This window comes from Actinia tenebrosa, unplaced genomic scaffold, assembly GCF_029948245.1.
Source record: "Actinia tenebrosa isolate PJP-AT-01 unplaced genomic scaffold, QUT_ActTen_1.0 PGA_scaffold0__85_contigs__length_37466705, whole genome shotgun sequence".
NCBI classification, from domain to species: domain Eukaryota; kingdom Metazoa; phylum Cnidaria; class Anthozoa; order Actiniaria; family Actiniidae; genus Actinia; species Actinia tenebrosa.
In genome coordinates this window covers 18,735,005-18,757,613 of record NW_028292569.1, presented here as the reverse complement: position 1 = coordinate 18,757,613, position 22,609 = coordinate 18,735,005, and the positions used below count along the sequence as shown (strand labels likewise).

Below are 22,609 nucleotides of genomic sequence, written 5' to 3'. Positions count from 1 at the left end.
ATGTATGGGAGTTATGATTAAGGTCATGAAAATAAAATGTTTCACTCAACAATTTGCCTCAAAACTTGCTCCAGTTGTTGCTTTTACTTTGTTCAGTCTTCTGGCGAAGTTTCAGCGCGATTTGAGGCCGTTTAGTGGTTTTTTTCAAAATCCGCTCTTCTCTACCTAAATAATGGGAAGGCTGGAGACTTAGCACCCGATATCGACTACATCACGCTAGAAAATCCAAAAAAAATCTCTCTCTCCCCTTGAACCGCAATAAAATGCAACATGGAACAAGGAACGATAATTTCTCTATCATAACATGTATTCTGAATGCCACCACGCCAAATATTTCCAGAAAAATCCTGGCTTAAAGTCGAATATTTGATTTCTTCTACAGCGTGTGATCGATGGTGTTTAAACGGCCGTTGTAAAGCGTGAGCGGGTCATGTTACATACTGCATTCTGATTGGCCGATCACAGGAACTTTGTTTGGGTTGCCTGTGGTGAAACCCAGTAATAGTGAGAACTTCGTAAGAAAACTTTTACCGGAGGCAAGAGATGCCTGGATCAAATGTTTTCATACAAAATTTCGATTTTTGAACTTACTTCCTTCAAACTTAACAGTTTTACTAACTTTAACAAGCTCTTAACAGCTATGGTGATTATTCCGGCTTCTGTCTTGAGAATTTTGGAAATACATGATATAAGCTTGTTTTTTTGTGCAGTTGCTCTCGCGACAAATCAGTTTAAAGGAACATTATCTGGTGCAACACCACTTTATAGTTACAGTGCAAATTAATGTACAAATAATTTTTATGAAATTTCTTAATAACTTACATCATTAAGCGTCTCCATGGACATGGATGAAGGCAAGTCACAGTGACTTTTTCTCGTCCTTGTTTCGGTTATCGCCTCCGATACAGCCGACGTAGATCTCTTGTAAATGTGATTGGGTTCCAACAGAGGAGTCTTTCCATTGGCTATGACCACATGATGGTCTGATTCATTTTGATGAAGGTCGACAGCTTCCTGCTCTACCATAACATCCTGGTCAGAGAGGGTCGACATCAATGACATGACATCTAAACCACCTTCGTTGAGCTCTTCAAACGTTCCTTTTCCAACACAATGGCCCTGATTTGGAAGGAAATATTTACAATTTCTTGGCATTGAATCAATGATATTTCAGAAATATTTTAATCTATTAAGAGAATATAAATAATAATTTATGGATGTAAAAGTTTCCCGCTTTTTTTTGAGTGGACTGAAGCGCGTACCCTTTACAGGAAGTCGTCTTTTTCCCGCTCAATTCGGTGGAATGACGCGAGTTCTCTTTACCAGAAGTCAATATTTCCCGCTCTTTTTGGACGGACGTGCAAACACTCTACCGGAAGTCAACATTTCTCGCTCTTCTTGGTGGATGGACACACTTACCATTCATTGAATATTCCACGCTCAATTTATAGGAACGCGCTTACCAGTTATCGAAATTCCGCTCGTTATTTTGGGTCGACGCATTTTCATTTACAAAACAATACAAAAAATCCCGGTTTTCGACTGACTTGTTCGAAAGTCAGCACTTCCTAATTCGTTTAAATTTTCATGACATTTCTCTTTTCTTTCAGGCTTCATGGCTGCCATTAGTCTCCTATACTCAGCTGCTATTAGTGTCGTAACGCAACGCTCACTCCTAGGGAAGTGGGTGTTGCGTGACGACACTAATTGTGGCTGCATAGAAGACTAGGCAGCCATCTCTCATGGGGTAAAATTGCAGAAATCTTCTCGTTTTGGAAATAAAATATTAGCAATGCGAAAGGATTGTGATTGAGGCTGCTCTTGTTCTAAAACTACGCTGCTGCAGAACCCTTCAGATGTCAATAATTTACGAGGAAAATGTTGAGCGTCTATGGTACGGTACTTACGTCTTTCAAACAGATGATGTTGGTCGCTCCCTTGAGATACTGAAGCTGGTGTGTGACAAGGATGCAGATACGATCCTTTAGAAGACCACGTATGCACCTAAACGATAGAATATTTTAGCATTATAACAAATCAAACTACGAACAGAAAAAAAACAACAAACAAACAAAAAAACAAAATAAAACAAAAACAAACAAAAAACAAAACAAAAACAAAAAAAACAAGGAAAAAAAACAAAAATCAAAAACAAAAAAACGAAAAACAAACGAAAACAAAAACAAACAAAAACAACAAAAAAAAACAACAAGCAAACAAAACAAAAAAACAAACAAAAAAACAAACAAAAAACAAAAATAAAACAAAACAAAAAACAAAACAAAACAAAAAACAGACAAACAAACAAAAAACGAGCGCGCGTAAGCGTAAGGTGCTTTCCTGGACGAACATACATAAATTAGCAACGCTCAAGAACGAATACATGTACAAAGAGCGAACGAATACACGAACGAAAGAACAATCAAACGAATGCACAAAGAGAGTGAACTCAGTAAGATATTGATTTATCAGCCTAAGGTGTGAAACGCGGTGCAACATTGCCCGCAATATTGCAGGTTACCTTGCTGAAGAACTCTCCTTTTCTACTTCAACAACATTGCGTGTAACAAATTGCGTCGTGTGACATGCCCCGCAACATTGCAACGTCGATTGCCGTCGACATCGTGCGCGGTGTTCCATCGTGTGTCCGTAGAGCACGCAGTAGTTTTCGTATGATTGTGAAAAGCTCAGTGCCGTAAGTGTGCCATGCCGTGACCGTGCCGTGATGTTTTTTTCTGATTTTTTCTCTCGCGCAATATGATTGGTCTTTAAGTGCCGTGATGTTGGCGTGACCGTGTCCGCGCCGTGTTTATGCTGTGTTCTGGTTATTTGATTGGATGGAGAATGAATTCTCGTGCAACGTGATAAGTCTGACTTACCTTGCCGTGTCAAGAACGTGTTCGTGCAGTGAGCTTTTCACAGTCATATGAAAACTGCTCTACCATGGTGATTGAGTGACGTCATGTTCACCGAATCAAGTACTTACTCATCGAATAGTTTTCGCCCAACATTCGTGTCTACAGCACTAAGGGGATCATCAAGAAGAACAATTTCGGCATCGTAGTACACAGCCCTGGGACACAAAACAATATCATAGCCATTGAACTTAAGTATCATTGATAATAATATGAATAGAAACGACTTCCAAACATAGCATCAATATAACGCAAGCTGTGATTGGCTGGATATCTATTAACATTGGTATGTCTTCTTTCAGAATATAAACACTGTCTTTCGGAACAAAAAAAAAACAAACAAAAAACAAAAAACAAAAAACAAAAAAAAAACAAAACCGAAAACAAAACAAAACAAAAAACAAAAATAAAACAACAAAAAAACAAAAAAAACAACAAAAAAAACAAAAAAAAAAACAACAAAAAAACAAAACAAAACAAACAAAACAAAAAATAAATAAACAAATAAATAAAAAATAAGGAAACTATTTCACGGATAAATTGTTTGAACTCTAATGACTAGTCACAACTATCTAGACTGGGTGAATGTATTACATCATACCTTGCAAGGTTGATACGTGCCTTCTGTCCACCGCTCAGAGCCACGCCTCTTTCACCGACTAGAGTTTCATCACCTGCTGGAAGAAGCTTTAAATCCTGGTGGAAAAATGAAAGATTGAATAAAAAAGATAGGTGGATGGGATGGATGGATATGGAATGACGGGTGGGATGGATGGATAGGATGATATGTCTTGGGGTGGGATCGATGAATAGATGGAGGAATAGGAGAATGAGTGGATAGATAGAGGGATGAAAGGAAAAAGATGAAGGGGGTATGAATGGATGGATGAACCGACAGATGGGATGGATGGGTGGATGGATGGGATGGATGGATAGAGGGATGGATGAATGGATGGATAGAGGGATTGACGAATGAATGGATGGAAGGACGGATGGATTGGTGGGATGGATGGATGGATGGATGGATGAATGGATGGATGGGATGGATGGATGGATGAATGGATGGATGGGATGGATGAATGGATGGATAGAGGGATGGACGTATGAATGAATGCGATGAATGGATGGGATGAATGGATGAATGGATGGATTAACAAATGTGATAGATGGACTGATGGGATGTGATCGATGGATGGAGGAACAGGAGGATGAGTGGATGGATAGAGGAATGAAAGGAAAAAGATGGATGGAGGAATGGATGTTTGTATCAAATTAACTTCTCTTGATGGACAAATCAATACAAATATATACTGAACAAACAAACAAAAACGAGGAATAAACAAAACAAAAAAGATATATAAACAAACAAACGAATCCAAATAAAGAAGGAATGAAGTGGGAAAAAAACAAAACAAATTCAGTTGAAAAAGTTACAAAAAATAATTAAAAAAAAAGAAAAATTGAAGTTTATCCTACCTTCTCCAAGGCACACTTTTTTATCACACGATCATATCTTTCCTTGTCGTATTCTTGATCAAACAAGATATTCTCCTTTACAGTTCCCGAGAAGATCCAGGATTGCTGTGATGCATAGCTGATATTCCCCTGTACGTTTACTACACCGTGTGACACTTGTAACTCACCAAGAAGAGCCATCAGTAGCGAAGACTGTAGTATAAATAAACAGAAGTAAGTAAACTAACACCAAAACCATTCTTATGGGAAGCCATTTCAATGCTACAACATATTGTACCGTGTACGTGCTTGTAAGTCAGTACCGTACGTTTCCCACTCGTACTATTAGAGCAGTTTTCGTTTGACTGTGAAAAGCTCACGACACGAACACGGTCGTGAGACGGCAAGGCGTACGCCAGACCAATCACTTTGCGCGAGAATTTACTCTCCATCCAATCAAATACCCGGAACACAGCATAAACACGACGCGGACACGGTCACGCCAAGATCACGGCACTTTTAGTCCAATCATATTGCGCGTTAAAAAAAAAAAATCAAAATTCTAAAAACCAACGGTTAAGGCACCTCCCGCTTACGACACTGCGCTTTTCACAACCATGCGAAAACTGCTCTACCATTCTCTTGGGAAGCCATTTCAATGCTACAACATACTGTACCGTGCACGTGCCGTACGTTTTTTCCCATTTAAAAGATAAACATTCTTATGGGAAGCCATTTCATAGTTACTGCATGTCGTCCCGTGTACAGTACGTGCTGTAAGTCGGTACTGTATATTTCCCACTCATACGATTACAATTCTCTAGAAAAGCCATTTCAATGTTACAACATACTGTACCGTGCACGTGCTGTACGTCGTTTGCCATTTAAAAGGTTAACATTCTTGTAGAAAGCCATTTCATAGTTAATGCCTGTTTTACCGTGTACAGTAGTTGCTGTAAGTCAGTACGCTATATTTCCCACTCATACGATAATAACCGTTCCAATTTGATGTTACTACAGTAGAATAATCATTATTTATTCCTATCTATTGATTTAAGATATTTTTTTACTTACTTTCCCTGCCCCAACAGGACCGACGATCATCAGTAATTCACCCTAGGAAATATAATTTATGTTTAGCAAACGAAGAGAGTTCAAATCTAAAGCAACTATAGCAAAATAGTTTTTTGAACGAGTATGACTTACCGGAGTGACTTTAAAACTAATATCTGTCAAAGTTTGCGTGTTCAGGCTCTAAAGGAAAAAAAAAACAGTTTTAACTCCAAATAAAAAAGAGTTTAAATAGCCAAAAAAGGGACGTCGGTAACCCCGAATTCAACCCCTTGCTTTTATCAGGTATCTTTTCTTATTGTCTTCAAGTTTGCACTTTTTCGAAAACAACACAAAATGCAGGAATTCCTTAGAGAAAAAAACATTTCCTCACCTCATTCCACTTTGCAGAGATTTTTTCCACTTCGACAACAGGTTTCAGCGAGGTTGTTGAGCTAGTCTTCGTACTTCTGTTATTAGACATCATCTTTTTGTCTTCCATTTGTAGGAAATTCTATTTATAAACAACAAAATATTGTTAAAATTTGGGCTATTAAATAGAAAAGAAAAACTAGCAGGCGGTTAGATTTGAAGCAATCGCCAGAGTTCCGGCGGCTAGGTCCATATTCTGAAAGCACTGCAACAACAACAGCAGCGGCAATATCAACAATAGCAACAACAAATAGAGCAGCAACAACAGCAACAACAACAGCAGCAACGACAACAGCAACAACAACAGCAACAACAACGACAACAACGATAGCAACAATAAGTAATATATACAGTATGAGTGGCCGTGTTGTATCAGATATACAACCACAAGGTGTAGCCGAGTGATTGTATATCTGATACAACACGGACACGAATACTGCATATGACTTATCAAACGTCTAGGTTAGTTCCTTTGTGTTTCACTAAAATTTTCAAAATTAAAGTGAATTTGGCCAAGAAAATCCAACTTAAAGTTTATGCAAATGAACACAGTTTTGTATCAGATTTACAACACTCTTCACGGTCGTGATTTCTGTTGTGTTTTCCTCATGTATTATTAATGAATTTGATAACAGCAACAACGACAGCAACAGCAACAACAACAACAGCAACAACAACAGCAGCAACAGCAACAACAATGACAGCAACAGCAACAGCAACAGCAACAACAATGACAGCAACAGCAACAGCAACAGCAACAGCAACAGCAACACCAACAACAACAGCAACAACAACAACAGCAACAACAATGACAGCAACAGCAACAGCAACAGCAACAGCAACAGCAACAGCAACAACAACAGCAACAACAATGACAGCAACAGCAACAGCAACAGCAACAACAACAGCAACAACAATGACAGCAACAGCAACAACAACAGCAACAACAACAACAACAGCAACAACAATGACAGCAACAGCAACAACAACACCAACAACAACAACAACAGCAACAACAATGACAGCAACAGCAACAACAACAGCAACAACAATGACAGCAACAGCAACAACAACAGCAACAGCAACAACAACAGCAACAACAACGACAGCAACAGCAACAACAACACCAACAACAACAACAACACCAACAACAAAGACAGCAACAGCAACAACAACAGCAACAACAATGACAGCAACAGCAACAGCAACAGCAACAGCAACAGCAACAGCAACAACAACAACAGCAACAACAATGACAGCAACAGCAACAACGACAGCAACAACAGCAGCAACAGCAACAACAACAACAACAACCGCAATGACCTTCTAAAGCGATTATTTTCTAAAACATTACCTGTATTCTCTTAAACGACACCAGTCCAACCTTCAAGGTTCGAACACATTCAGGAAAAAAGATAGTAAGCGACACTCTGACAGAGTAGAATATACCCAAGACAGTGAAGACCTTCTCAGGGTTAAGCGAGTTGCCGGTCTTGACATATGGTATAAACACTGCTAGTCCTATAACAGGGATGCACATGGCATATAAGGTACCGTTGATTGCACGACGTGTCGCTGCTGTTTCGATGATACTGACTTCTTTCCTGTGAATGATGGACGAAAGTGAGTAACAATAATAATGATGATGGTGATGATGATGATGATGATGATAGTGAGTAATAATAATAATGATGATAGTGATGATGATGATGATGGTGATGATGATGATGGTGATGATAGTGAGTGATGGTAATGATGATGATGGTGATGATGGTGAGTGCGATGATGATGCTGATGCTGATGATGATGCTGATGATAATGATGGTGGTGATGATGATGGTGATGATGATGGTGATGATGATGGTGATGATGATGGTGATGATGATGGTGATGATGATGGTGATGATGATGGTGATGATGATGGTGATGATGATGGTGATGATGATGGTGATGATGGTGGTGATGATGATGGTGATGATGATGGTGATGATGATGATGGTGATGATGATAGTGAATGATGGTAATGATGATGATGGTGAGCGCGATGATGATGCTGATGCTGATGATGATTTAAGCTATTTAAGCTATTATATGTTATCAAATTAATGATTCATTCATCTATTTTCAACCATATTGAATTCTATTCTATAAAATATTTGAGATATAACGCGCGCGCTGATTGCCTGGCTACCGTACGCGTGTTTATATCAGAGGACAGAGACACGCTCGTGCGAAATCATTCAAAAAGATTCTATAAAAGCGATATAAAACGTCCGCTTGTGTCTATATACTGTGATACACACACTCTGGGAACAGTAGAGCAAGAGAGAAGTCAAAGAAACACTCGGGTACGCCTTGCGTTTCTCTGCGACTTCTCTCTTGCTCTACAGCTCCCATCGTGTTTATATCACAGTATATAGACACGCGCGCCGTTTTATATTCCTAATACCATTTACAGTATAAGCAATTTATATATTTTTCAATTAAATAGTAGTCTTAATTTCTAAACTGTTACTGAAAAGCCTTTGTAAAGGAACTTCAATAAAAGTATGCATGTATGATGATGATGGTGATGTTAATGATGATGATAATAATAAAAAAAGCATAAGGCGACGTTTATAATTAAAATAAATTATTTAAAAATATACGAAAAAATGTCTATAGAGGCAAGGTCCCAAAGGTGATGGGTGTCCCTGTATTCACAGTAAAATTTTTAAAATTTTTACACAGACACCTGGCAAGGTCCTAAAGGTGCCTTCTTAATTGCCCTATTTCACTATGACGTCACTGCTTGTTTATGTGGGGGATAGAATCGCCAAATCCAATGGTAAATTCAACAAAATTTGCTCCTACCGAAACAGTTTAATCTAAAATGGCCTGGTTTTCAGATATACTATGTGTTAATATGTATTCAAAAATATCTGAGCGTTTGCTGGTTATTCTACTTGTCTTCGTGGATTAATACGGGTTTTAGAACATTTTTCGGTGAATTTGTGTTGATTTGACCCCCTCCGACGACCATGATCCTTTGCGTTTAAACAATAGATTGTGTTGATGTGACGTCAAAGTGAAATAGGGCAAATGAGGGGTTTCCACAAGGCGTTTCCATAACATTGTCGGAAAACACAAAGCTATGAGGGCACGTGCCTATTGAATGTCATGGAAACGCCTTGATTGACGTCCACCAAAAGCTTCTTCGTCGCAAAAGAAACAATCGCTCGAGCAGCGCATCTGATTGAGAATGGCTGTAAGCGGACACCAGGCAAGTTCCCAAAGTTATCCGTTTAATGTACCAGGGGACATTTGTGACAGATCTTCACTAAAAACGCCATAGCGCACTAACTATTCATCTAATGCCTATAAAAGTATATATTTTCTTGATGTTCAATAAGCACAGATTTCAACCATGACCATTACTTATTGATCAATTTAATCAGTTTTTCTAACAGTGCGAATTTCATAATTTTCAACCGCACCTTTTAGTGAACATCGGTCGCGAAGATCCCCTGACACCTTAATTTAGAGGTACACCCCTGTTTTCTAGCATCATGTTCTTACCCGCGGACATCAGCTACTAAATTTGAGAATGCTTTTTCCCATGTGTACATCTTGATGACCCGCATTCCTGCTATGACTTCACTCATGATCTTGAAGCGCAGGTCAGTCATAGTCGCTGTCTTTTGCCTTGGGAAAAGAAAACAAGTTAGAGGAGAAAGTGTGCAAAAATTACAGTCTATAAAGTGAAGTGTTATTATTTGTTGGACAGCAACTGTATTATTGTTGATATATAATGAGGATGTCTGCTTGCAGTGTGGGGATGATGATGATGATGATGATGATGATGATAATGGTGGTGATGACAGATGTTGCTTACAATGATGATGATAATGATTATGGTAATAATGATGATAGTGATGCGATGGTAGAATATCGTAGATGATAATGATGATAATGGTGATGATGCTTATGGCAATAATGAAGATGGCGATGATGATAGTAATGTTGATGGTGATGACAGAGGTGGCGGCAATAATAAGCAGTAATGATGCAGCATGTTAATAATATGAATGTGATAGTGCTAAATGATGATAGTAATAACGTTGATGATGTTGGTGATGATGATGATGATGATGATGACGACTGATTGCAAATATGCAGGGGCAAATCTAGGTGGGAGGGGATTGTGGGTGTGGCAACCCTCCTACTTAAAATTTACACTTCTTCTTTATAGTTTTATACAGGTGGATGCCCCTCATATGCAGAACCCCCTCTAAGAAAATCTTTAATTTGCACCTGATATGACGACGTTGATGGTAATAATGATGATATTGAAGATGGTGGTAATGATGATGAATGTGGCAATAACAGAAAAGATGATGACTGATGATGAATGATCTTCGCATTGATGGTAAAAATGACAATAACGAAGATGTTGTTGATTTCCTCACCTCAAAAGAGCAAATTGCTTTCCCATCCAGCCCTGTAAAGGGGCCAGCAACAGCAGAGCCAGGATACCAGTGAAAGACCATGGTCCCATCTCAAGCCAAGACAAGACGGCTGCAACAATGAGGAGCAGTGGAGCAAGCCACGTTTGATGAAGAAATATAGTTGTCTGTAAAACAGAATTACACTGATGTGATGATTTGAAACAAGTAATACGAAAGATTTGCCCCTGCAACACCTTTGACGAAAGAGGATGCAAGACAAAAGTAGCATGAAACAGAATTAGCACAGGCTGTGTGCAGTGCTAATGCGCTGCCTCTCACCAATGCAACCCAGGTTCAAGTCCTGTTGGGCTTGGTGACGTTGTACATGTATGTGAGAAGAGTTGTTTGTTGGTTCCCTCCTGTACTTCGAGGGTTCTTCTTTTGGATCTCCAGTTCCCCTCCCTCCTTAAAAATGAACTTCTAAAGGTGTAGGTCCAAAAATTACATTCCATCCACCCCCCATCCCTCCCTCCCCACGGAGGATTTTCTACCCCCCCCCCCCCCCCACCTTCAGAAATTTTCTTCCCTACAAACACTAATTATTTTTCCTACGTGTGGCATGGATAATTTCTGAAACTGCACAATTCCAATTCCATCTTAGTGCTTCCACTAAGTTTTGAGTCTAGGCTCTCTGTTGTGATTGTCCCATGCTGTGCTACAACAGCTAAAGCTTATAGTTATTTTCGTAATAGATAAACTTGGCTATGTAGCGTGAGCACTGTAGATTTTTACAAACATAACTTAATCCCATCTAAGGATCGTTTTTATTGTAATGTATGTAACTTTTCTAATTCACATTGACAAGAATCCCAAGTAATAAATCTTTTTATGACAAATTATTACCCTTTCCAGTATTTGCACGTCACTTGTCATCAAATTTACTATATGTCCAGTGGTGGTCTTAGACATTGAGTTTTGACTCAACCTAATAGCCTATAGGATAACAAAATAATATATAGTGTTAGATTGTACCCTAGACTTGCCCCAAGTCAACCTCCCTTGTCTCCTGCAAGAGTTTTTTATTCAAGCGAATACACAGAAGGCAGCTGATTTTGCGACAGTCTAATAGTACCCACGCTCTGATTGGTATAGAACTGTGAGCTGAGAACTTTAGCCAATGGGGCATGGTGTTGATGCCCTTCAGGCATATAGTATGCAGCCTGCTTTACAAATAAGGGTACCGAAATGGCATTGAAAACTACAACATATTTTAGTCTTCAATAATGATTACTTTTTGGACTATTAAAAGATGACAAGACATTGATATTCAACCAATCATTATTTTTTTGGTATTACAAAACCATATCCAGGAATAGGTTTCTTTCTAATAACAAAACATGCAACCAGGGTTCGACTCGCAGACTTTTCTCCCTACACAAAAACCAACTTCTAAATTGTGACCAATCGTGGCCCCCAACTTGTTTTTTAATGCCGTTTAATTCTTTCCCGCCAATTAGTGTTTCCATTAATGTCCAGCAAAGGGACTGTGGGAAAATAGGGAAAATAAATAATTGATGGACGTCAATCAAAAAGGTATTTTAAATATGTCTAAGGATTCTGACTCCACTTTTCAAGCTATCGGTATTGACTTATCTGATCTTGAATAAACTCAAATCATAGTCGAAGCTATAGCTTTGCAGTCAAGCGTTTGAGATTCGGAGCCGGAATCCTGTGACATTTTTGAGAAAATATACCCAGAGCGAGAAATTCACAGCGACAAGAAGCATTAGATAAGGTCAATGTTTTTTGCACGTTTGCATGTGTTCAGTATTCACGCCAGCCCTGGTGTAGAAACCAATAGAAACGTTAGAAACCCTTTTGATTGACATCCACCCAAACTCAAAATTCTTCATTTGTAATGAAGGTCTAGTTGATTGCGTGTGACTGGGAATTGCAGTAAAGTCTATAAGGGTTGAACTAGTACCCCAAATGAATTTGAACACTACAAACAAACTCTCATTTGATTACCAGTCATACAGTTATAATGAACTGCCTACCTTCCTGTAGACCAAAGTTGCTAAGGCATTTTTTAGCTGCATTCCGTACCGAGTTGCTATGAAAAACAAGGGGTGGTGAATTACGGCAAGAGTGTATGAGAAGCAGATAATAACGCCACCGTATAAAGCTGCTTGGAGTCTTGTGGTAGTCGTTCCTGGTACAAAATAACTTATAAATCTGCCTATGAAATATGGCATGCCAATACGCATAAATTCCTATGATAGAGAAAGAAAAAAGACATTAAAAACAATGATGATGACTGATAGTGATGGTGATAATGGTGATGATGATGGTGGTGGTGGAGGTTGTGGTGGTGGTGACGTTGATGATGATGATGATGGTGGTTGTCATGGCGATGATGATGATGGTGATAATAGTGATGATGATGATGGTGATGATGATGATGATGATTATGGTGGTGCTGGTTGTGATTTATTCGATGATGGTGATGATGGTGCTGTGCTGCTGATGATGGTCATTCCAGACTAACCATAATGATTATAGTGATAGATGGGTGATTATGGTGTTAATGATGATGATGAAGACGGTTGTGGTGATTATGAAGATGATGAAAATAATAATAATAATAATAATAATAATAATAAATATTCATATAGCGCCTATCCAAATCTGCTCTAGGCGCTTTAAACAAAAAGAAAAACCACAAACTGTGGTAGGCTGTGAGCTTTGCTTGGCGCCTGTGGCTGCCGCTACACAACCCATACCACAGGAAAAGGAAAAATAAATAAATAAATGATACGAAAATAAAATAAATAAACACACACGCATGACGAAACTACGAATAAAGGTCAGACTGTTGTATCGGGTAACAATCCCCTACAACAGGATCTTTTACGTCCACTTTATCGGGGGTCAAGTGTGATAATAACTATGATAGTGATGCTAATCAATAACAATAAATATCTCTAGCTAATAAAAATGTTTAGTTCGATCCTCAGACTGAGTCAACCAATGATATCAATTACAAGAATACATATCTATTGCTGATTAAAAAACTCTCAAGTAGTTAGCCGAGTATTTCACCAGAGTACAAAGTATGCCACTTAAATAGTACACTTACTTAAATAATAGTATTAATTCATGCTCATTCTATTGTTTAAATAAGTAATTATTTAGTGCTAAATAGTGCAAAATCATCTTAAGTGTTCAAATTCTCTATTTTCGCATGTCGTACCTCCAACATATTAAGTAACCCAACCATCATAAAGTCCCTTCCAAGGTACATTGCAACTGCTCGGCTTAGTTTAGGTCTCCTTCCTGCAGTTTTGGCTCTTTCTTGTTCTTTGTTCCATTGTCTGAAAGTATTCAAGAGAAACAATATTGTCAGTAATAGACCTAATCAGCTCAGGTGTAATGTTTTCCTATTTCAGACTAATATCTACAAAGTTTTTCGCTGTTGTATCGGAGCATGGGACAATCACAACAGAGCTAGGCTCCGAACTAAGGGAAAGCCCAAAGATCAAATTAGAATTTAGGAGTTGATTTTTGAGGGAGAAAAATTGGAGAACCCGGAGAAAAACCCTCGAAGCACAGGAGAGAACCAACAAACAACTCTACTCACATACGACATCGAGATCGGCAGGACTCGAACTCGGGCCGTATTGGTGAGAGGTGGCGCATTAGCAGCACACGCCACCCGTGCTTCCCATGTAATTCCCTTGAGAATAAAATTCTTTGTTTGAGTTGTGTCCATATTCATGTGACTTCTCATGCGCAGCCATTAAACAAAGAAATGATACTCTAGGAATAAATACGTGGTCTGAAATGGGAAAACATTACGCCCGAGCCGAGGAGGTCTATTAACTTGGATAGTAAATGGTCATATTATGATGGATGGATTGAATGATGGAACTGACAGACACAGGATATAGAATTGTTTATTCTAACTGTAACAATGACACACACCTCAAAGAAACAATAATTGTTTCTTTGAGGTTTGTGTCATTGTTACAGTTCAGCGAACTTGATATGGTTTACTGAAATTTATGCAATTTGTTTGTGCAATTTCTTACAAAGCTTTTCATGGATATTGCTTGATTGCACGTTACATGTATGTCATCGTGGCCTCTCAGGGGAGTTTTGGTGTCACTTAACAAAATATTTCTCATTAGCATCCATTGTTAATGGCACCAGAATGGCCGATACATTTTTGTCTTTTGACTCTCTTGGGAATGCTTGCAGTCCATCAATATGGTATGCACCCTACCTTTCAAGTTTGTTTGCTATATGTTCTGTCTCATCTTCTGGTGGTACCTCATAAAAATCTTCTGATTTTAAAGGCTGCTTGTTTCCTTTCTTGAAGAGAGGATTCAACCACCTAAAAACGTGCACACAGTTAACATTTAGTGCTTATCAGTGCTAAATAATTTGTTATCTATTCTATAGATATAATATTTGCATTCAACAAAGAGAACATTCAAGAGAATAATGCTAGGTCAAGTGTTGAACATCTTCGTCAAACTGAGCCAAACCTACTTGAAACAGTGGATAACAAGGAAGTCTTATTTGATGTCATTAGGTTCGGTTCATGTTAAGTTCGACGTTTGATCTTAGTCTAACATAAAAAAAAGTTACAAAATAACAGCTGATTGAAGTGGAAACGTAAGCAAATATTTCCTTCATTTCAAAGCCGATCAAAATGCTATATGGTTCCTATTCAAAGAAATAAAGCGCCATTGCCCATTGAAAGGAGCAAAGAAGCTTAGAGTTCGCTCAGTAAAGTAAAAGTCAAATATTGAAGGTCACGAGTCTTACACGAGTTACATAACAAATTTACATGTGCTTTGATAGCTTGAGTAACGTTTATAAACCAGCAAAACAAAAAATTATTTGTTAAAGTGTAATAATCAAAGAGACAGTATACAAAAAAAAGATCTTATCTAAGTGTGTATCTCTATTACATAAGCTTACGACTACTAACTATAAAATACGTCTCACGGGTTAAGTGAAACCATCAAAATCTATGAACGCTTATATGTGATTAAAATAGATTACTTACTGGTATGTAATGTATTTAGAAATGCAAGATGCTTTTAGTAACGGGTTCTTGGGGAGTTCTTCTAGTTTTCTTGGCATGTTGTTGCATTGATTTAAAAGAAAGAAAATGGAGGTAGGAATAGGAAAAAGTCAGCGAATTTTGAGGATGAGCGATCCTTACGAGGCGTTCCGCGCGGTGATCGGTAGAGACTTGGACCAGACAAGATTACAAAGCATTTTAGGGGAGGAGAGGGTAGGGATATCTAATTCATTCTAGTTTAATTGTTCAATCTTTATTTTCATAACGATAGATTCCTCACTGAATCATCTTCATTCAAATAATGAAACTCTTTGCATGAGTAGCATAGTGGTTTACTTTATTTATTTATTTAAACAATATTCATACAAGCATGTCTCATATATTTCTAGCAGAGCTAGTTTAAATTAAGCTGCTGTTAAAACACATTTCTCGCCTCTCACTTCTGTTGTCCAGGTTTCAGCTCCACTGGCTCAGACAGATCACATGTGAGTTGAATTTGTTGACGTATTGTTCTCTACCTTGCCACAAGGGTTTTCGCCGTATTTGAACTTAACCAATGTTTCCTGGATCCACCCCAGACATATAAAGGGGAAAATTTGAAGTATACACCGATTTAAAACATACTGTAGTCAAAAAATAGAGTGCAAACAACATATCTGTGAAACATTACTAATACAAATTACACTATTTTATGCTAATTCTATTGTTTTCTATTGTTTAATTAGCACTGTTTTGAACAATTTAGTACTTATGTTTCACGTATTAATTGTTTGCACTATATTACTGGTTAATACTGAAAAACATAAGTTTGAAGGGGATTCTAGTATTGGTAGTAGATGGCACTCAGGTAAAATGCAAATGGATAATCTAAGAAAACAATCACTCCCAACATATGCTAATATTTATTTTATTTTAAGTTTCTTTTAATTATCATTTATTATAATTTATAAAAAAATAGTTTAAATACAGTACATTTTCATATCCTATTTTAAAGAGGAAATACTTAGCTACGAAATAGACCACTTTTACATTTGATATCAACATCACATCAACATGTACAATTCACTGTCAACAAAAACAGCTACTGAGTGTTTTGACAGGTGTCAATCACAGCATCAGCATTTTAGTTGTTGGATAACGTTAAAATATTTTGACGACAAGTTCATATCTATGGAACGTCATGGTAGCATCTTCATTCAATCCAAACTACTTTCTCACAACAAAGATTTTACGATTTTTATAAAATACTGCACTTTATACTCATACTTTCAAAACACCACTTTTTTTGCTGCAATATTTTTTTTTTTATATACACTCAATTGAAGAATCGTTGTGGGGTTCAAAAACATAGAGCATAAAAGCTGAGACAGAAATGGCAGTTGGGAAATGACATAATTATATTATAATTTATTCATTTGCGCCATCAATGCAGTCGGTTTAGAATGCCAAAAGCGTATTAAAGAACAATGAATGATGCCACGGCTCGCCAGTCACAGCATGCATCTAATTAACGTACTTCCCATGTGCCATTTCGGTCTCAGCTCCTATGTTCTATGTTTCTGAACCCGACAACGAATCTTCAATTGAGTGTATATGCATAGTTAGCTCACATAATAGACTTCTTGTTTATACTTCTACTGTGTGTATGGGACTACCTAACCTATGAAATACCTGCATTAGGTAATGGCAGATAGTTTTCGGACCAAGAGCATCAAGTAACAAGCCAAGGCTCCAGAGAACGGCAGTACTTTTATTATAATTGATTTATTCATGGTTCATGCAAGTGGCTATGGCTCTCCACTAATTATCATCTCAAGCAGCCTGGCTTCGAGCAATTTGTGAAGTCAATAAATGAAAATGCACCATGAATAAACTAATTACAGCTAAAAGTACAGGCTTTCTCTGGGGTCTTGGCTTGTTGCTTGAGGCTTTTGGTGCGGCGACGATTTCTGAAATAGGTGTATATTAGAGCTATACACTCTATTGTTTCAAAGAATTGTTGCATTTGGGTCAGTTTCCATGCATTTTATTGTATATATTTTTTGAACCAAATGCCTCCACTTGAAACAACCGTTTGCGGCCATTATCGAGTGTAACTCTAATATCTGCTAATTGTAAACTAATAGACATTTTTTAAAGAAAAGCTTTTCTTTGCTTTGGAAGTTCGAATATTATATGCCGTGATGGAATTGTGGATTTTCCCATTAATTCATTTTTTCCTTGAAAGAAGCCCAACAAGGAGAGCAGCACCGCCAACCACTATAGCACTTCCCACTATGCCGAGACCAAGCAAACCATCTGGGAAAAAAATACAAAAACAATAGTATGAAGTATTGTACCATGTGGAGTCAGTCACAAGTAATACACAATTGATTTGGTACACAGTAGGTTAACTAGATCTACATGGAGTAATGCTCATCTAGGCCCTTTCTAGATGGAATTAGAATTAAGGAAATAGAGAGAATAAGAGAAAATATCAAACGCCCTTGGCAGGAATCGAACCCACATCTTTGGTATTCCAGTCTGATGTGTTAACCACTACACTACAAGGACCAACCACGCTGGTAACGCAGCCGGAATATTAAATGTAGGGTACTCGTGAGGATTCCAGAGCGATATTTTTTCTCTATAGGTAAGTTGAATATAATATTTTGATGCAATTACACACCTTTTTGCATCTGGCTTTTAATCTTTTGATCCAAAGTCAAGGCTTGTCTATTGTTTGGTTCTATTTGTAATATTCTGCTTGTGTACTTTAAAGCTGTCTTGTATTCCTGTCATGTAGAAAAATTTCATATAGTGACATGCACAGTGAGCAATATAATGTTCAGCCGTAGGGCCCGTTTACAAGGAGACAACTTATTCCTGGTAGCAGGGACACCCTCCTACTTCAGCCAGCTATACTGAGCGTTTATATGGAAAGAAGTTGTCCTTGTAAACCCGGGACAACTTATCAGTTTCAATGGAGTTAAGTATAGCATGCTCAAACGAAAAAGTAGTCTTCATTAGGCGAGTTAAAGGGTTTGTATTGTGATTACTTACATTTAGTTTATAGTTCCCTACTGCTAGGTAGTACAGATAGTCTCTTTGATCTGTCCCGCTGTGGCATAACCCTATTAGAAAAATACATTATTTTATATCATATCTACTGCGGTTTTCGATATTCTGTCAACTCTTACATTTAAATGGCTTGTTGTGATTGGTTTTTCACTGCCACCAGTCAAGAACATAAAAGGTACCTACTGATTATTTTTGATTGACGGCCGCAAAAAATCAAATTTCAGCATGCAGCTCACAACTATAGCACTACTGGGGGGGGAGGGGGGGTTGGGTTGGTATGGCATCAGTCTTACCACTTACTTCATCTTGCATGAGAAGATATTGAATGTACTGAAAAAGTTAAATTAAATGGAGACAGTTTTTGTCCGACCACTTTTTAGGTTGTCCAAGGTTAGGTAAGGATTGGTGATCGTCAGGTAGCCGATGGGAGGAATAAAACGTCTGATATGTTCAGTTATATTCTGAACACATTTTTCTAAACTACTAACAGCTTTAAATCATTGTACTGTAGTTTATGAACAGCAAATGCACAAAAATTATATATTTTTAGAAAAGGCAAGCTTTATTTGACGTACACCAGGAGTAGTCAATCGTTAAAAATCAATATCGATAAAAATCGATAGAAATCAGCTGATTTGTATCGATTTTTATAGGAAATCGTTTAAAATCGATAAAAAATATTGGTGTGAGTTCGATTTTTATCGATTTAATCGATTTTTATCGATCAAGATTTGACCGCTTTAGTTCGATCCAATAATGAGTACAATCATATAATCAGCTTTATTTCACGGAAAGTATTCGAAAATATCGATGATAGTGCAATAGATTTTATAACTATTAATTCACAAGTAATAACATGTAGATCAGGCAGCTAATTATCCAAGTACTTTTGCTGTCTGTTCACTGTTGACTATAACAAACTCCTAGTTTGTGTCAAGCTATGGTTACGAAAGAGTAATTGCCGGTGATGTAAATCCGTAGCCACACGACCCTCGTACGATCATCGATAGAAATTGTTCAAGGCATAAATCGAAAAAAATCGATACATGTATGTATATAATCAATCAATCGATAAAAATCGATACAAAAATTTAGTGTGAGTTCGATTTTTAACGATTGATCGATACAATCGATATCAATCAAATCAGCGGTATCGATTGTTATCGATTTATCGATTGGCAAAATCGATATCGATTTTTAACGATTGACTACTCCGGGCGTACAGTACAGGTGATAGACACCTACAAAACACACCCATAAACATCGAAAGACAATTCAATTCAACTTCCTTTACCTCGTAGAAGGTCTAAACCTTTTAAAATGTCAGATTTAGCTGGGCTGTGAACGAGACAGTAAGCATATCGAAACTGAGTGTTTGAATCGACGTTGCCAGTAGAAAACTCTTCGACGTAGTTACATTGAGCGTTCTGAAAATTAAAACAATATAACGAAATAAGAGCTCAGTGAGTTAGAAAAACATCTGGAGAGATTGATATTGAAAAAAAAATATAAGGAATAATATATTTTTAAATATTTTTAACGACCTTTAAATCTTCGTCGGAAACTACGACTTCTTCCATTTTTGCTGATTCAATCAGAGAGCGCCCGCAAGTAGCATTATCAGCGGATAACACCCGACAACTTACCGACATCTTACGAATATTTTCCGACAATATTCTGAATATTTCTCTCACGAAACATCATTTATACATTCTAAAATCTCAAAATTTAAGCAAAAAAACATATTTCATTAAATCATATCTAAAATGTTTTGAATTTTCTTGGTTTCGTTAGCAAAGAAGAATAAGAGGAAACTTCCTATGTTTCCGAAAACTTCTCGATGATAAGCCGAGTATGATACGAACCTAAAAAAGAAAATAAAACTCGTAAAAATATTTTAAATCTATTCTATTTTGTAACTACATAGGCGATATTAAGTTGATTTTATATTTTTGTGGAGAAAAATGTAAAACGATACAGAGAAAGCAGATTTTTTGAATACTGCCTCGACCCAGTCTCCTATTTCAATGCGACGAAGGTTTCGCGCGCGTTCGATCAGACAAAATATTGTACACAAAAAACAAAAGAAAGCTTGTACTGTCTTGAGCTATGGAGTTCTCAGATAAGACCAGCCTTCCGAATCCTATGAGAAATGCAAACTGTTGCTCCAGACTCACTTTTTGGTAAGTAAATGTCTTGGAATGTTTGATCAGAACTCGAGTTAAAATTTCCAAAAAAAGCTCAATACTGTTTAATCAATAACCGTTTAATAATTGCATGTGAAGCGAGCACAATTCTTGCGATTTTTCTATTTATTATAAAGCTTGCTACTTCTAAGAAGATATCTGGCTTATTTTCATAAATAGATATTTTTGCAATGTGAGCCAGATATTTCAGCTATAGAACTGAAATCTTTATAAGCCTGATTTCTAATTAAATTTTGATTTATAACGTTTTACTAAAGGTGTTAAGCTTAAGCGATTCTTATTTTAACGCCATTTAAACGCCATTTAAACGCCATATACAAAGCCTAATGCCAAAAATTACCTTACGATTGAATAATATAAAATTTATAAACTCTCTTTAAACCTATCTATTCCACACTCTAGAAATTAAACTGTTAAAATAGTTATTTTGGGCAAACTGTTTTTTTATATCCCAAAGGTCAGAAGACATCAGCTCATGCATCTTAACCCATTAATCTTGTAGATATTTTGTCTGATAGATAAGGTAATACTCATTCAGTACTTCTTGACAGGAATGCAAGTATATATTACACTAATGGATACATTATGTCAAAGCTATTAACTTTAAGAACGATGTTATTCTTACTGTATAGCTAAATAGTCAAGTCTTCAGTTATTTTTGTGGAGAATTGATACCTTTAATGATAAGAGCTCGGTCAATGCTGCTGTGTTTTTTATTTTTATATATAAAGAAACCTTTTTTATGACTATGGATTAATTTTTAATATAAAAAAAAATCATAAAATCTACTAGCTTTAGCTGTTGTATCACAGCATTGGACAATCACAACAGAGCTAGGCCCCAAAGATCGAATTAGAATTTAGAAGTTGATTTTTGAGGAGGGAGGAAAACCGGAGAACCCGGAGAAAAACCCTCGAGTCACAGGAGAGAACCAACAAACAACTCTACTTACATACATCATCGAGATCGGAAGGACTTGAACTCGGGGCGCATTGGTGAGAGGCGGCACATTAGCAGCGCATGCCACCGGTGCTTCCCCTTGCTAAATAATGATAGATAGGTATAAATACCATCGACTGTCTCTCGTTTTCTCGCTGGACTCTGCGGATGTTATAACTAAAATGATAATGATATTTATACTTCAAGTATTATAATACAAGTACTTGTTATCATCATCACCTATGAGCTGTGTTGAATGATGTATCATGGAAAATTGATCCCTGAAATCCTTAATATAATATTTGTGAATGAGAGTTGAGGACACATGCAGTCAAGTTTACAATCGATAACCAATGCCACACCACCAAGGGAACAAAATAGGCACGATACGTTATATGTTATTCTATATGCCCATATCAGCTTTGTTTGGATCTGTGAAATTCTCAAATGTATAATGTACTAAAAAATCACTCATGATTGTAAGCTGCACGGCTGCTAGTGGCGCCTTAATAATATGCAGCCCATAAAGTCTTCCACTTCTCATAAATGTAAAGCGCATTGAGACAATGTGAAATGTGCTATACAACAACCCCATTATTATTTTTATTATTATTACTATTATTATTATTACTATTATTATTATTACTATTATTATTATTACTATTATTATTATAGTTCCAGAAATTATCCATACCCCTCATGCAGAATTACCCCCAGAAACTCCAATTTTCTTCCATACAAAGTCTGTAATTTTGTTCCTTCTCTGCCCTCCCTACCCCTCAGAATTTCCAAATCCCTCTTTGAGGAGGGGGGAGGGGGAGAAGGGGGTATGGATAATTATTTTTGGAACTACACAATATTATATTTTTTTCATTTTATTGGTCTAAAATTGATGAATTATGATGATATGATAGGTGGATGAATGGATTATTTAAGAAGGGTTATGACAGACGACTAGAACCAGATGACCTCTATGAAGTCCTAGAAGAAGACTCTAGTGAAACTGTGACTAGTAGACTTGAACAGTAA

The 22,609-nt window shown here is 37.2% G+C and overlaps 3 protein-coding genes across 4 annotated transcripts in view; 1 reads left to right on the top strand and 2 right to left on the bottom strand.

Annotated features, from left to right (window-relative positions):
* The window catches only part of LOC116295230 (ATP-binding cassette sub-family C member 4), a 42,231-nt gene extending 26,732 nt beyond the window's left edge, over positions 1-15,499 (bottom strand). Inside the window, exons 1-16 of the mRNA XM_089034480.1 lie at positions 15,357-15,499; positions 14,565-14,675; positions 13,533-13,653; positions 12,337-12,552; positions 11,183-11,272; positions 10,301-10,464; positions 9,411-9,536; positions 7,207-7,456; positions 5,815-5,934; positions 5,577-5,624; positions 5,445-5,486; positions 4,392-4,583; positions 3,517-3,611; positions 2,987-3,073; positions 1,908-2,004; positions 823-1,119 (exon numbers count right to left, since the gene is read on the bottom strand). Coding sequence (XP_088890606.1) covers positions 823-1,119; positions 1,908-2,004; positions 2,987-3,073; positions 3,517-3,611; positions 4,392-4,583; positions 5,445-5,486; positions 5,577-5,624; positions 5,815-5,934; positions 7,207-7,456; positions 9,411-9,536; positions 10,301-10,464; positions 11,183-11,272; positions 12,337-12,552; positions 13,533-13,653; positions 14,565-14,675; positions 15,357-15,433 — 2,133 coding nt within the window. The 5' untranslated portion in view covers positions 15,434-15,499. The remainder of the gene's footprint in view (positions 1-822; positions 1,120-1,907; positions 2,005-2,986; positions 3,074-3,516; positions 3,612-4,391; positions 4,584-5,444; positions 5,487-5,576; positions 5,625-5,814; positions 5,935-7,206; positions 7,457-9,410; positions 9,537-10,300; positions 10,465-11,182; positions 11,273-12,336; positions 12,553-13,532; positions 13,654-14,564; positions 14,676-15,356) is intronic.
* Positions 15,500-16,265: 766 nt separating this feature from the next.
* Positions 16,266-20,058, bottom strand: LOC116295233 (mitochondrial fission 1 protein). The gene is made up of 5 exons (XM_031703000.2): positions 19,979-20,058; positions 19,729-19,861; positions 18,417-18,487; positions 18,043-18,148; positions 16,266-17,672 (listed from the first exon to the last, which is right to left on the bottom strand). Exons 1-5 carry the CDS (start codon positions 20,012-20,014, stop codon positions 17,584-17,586), a joined length of 435 nt encoding a protein of 144 aa, XP_031558860.1. The 5' UTR covers positions 20,015-20,058; the 3' UTR covers positions 16,266-17,583.
* A 335-nt stretch (positions 20,059-20,393) lies between these two features.
* Positions 20,394-22,609, top strand: part of LOC116295227 (ATP-binding cassette sub-family C member 4-like) — a 61,928-nt gene continuing 59,712 nt past the window's right edge. Inside the window, exons 1-3 of one of the 2 annotated variants that reach the window (XM_089034469.1) lie at positions 20,394-20,617; positions 21,099-21,164; positions 22,495-22,605. In XM_089034469.1, the coding sequence (XP_088890595.1) occupies positions 22,499-22,605 (107 nt within the window). In that variant the 5' untranslated portion in view covers positions 20,394-20,617; positions 21,099-21,164; positions 22,495-22,498. The remainder of the gene's footprint in view (positions 20,618-21,098; positions 21,165-22,494; positions 22,606-22,609) is intronic. The other variant, XM_089034466.1, reaches the window with a different exon arrangement.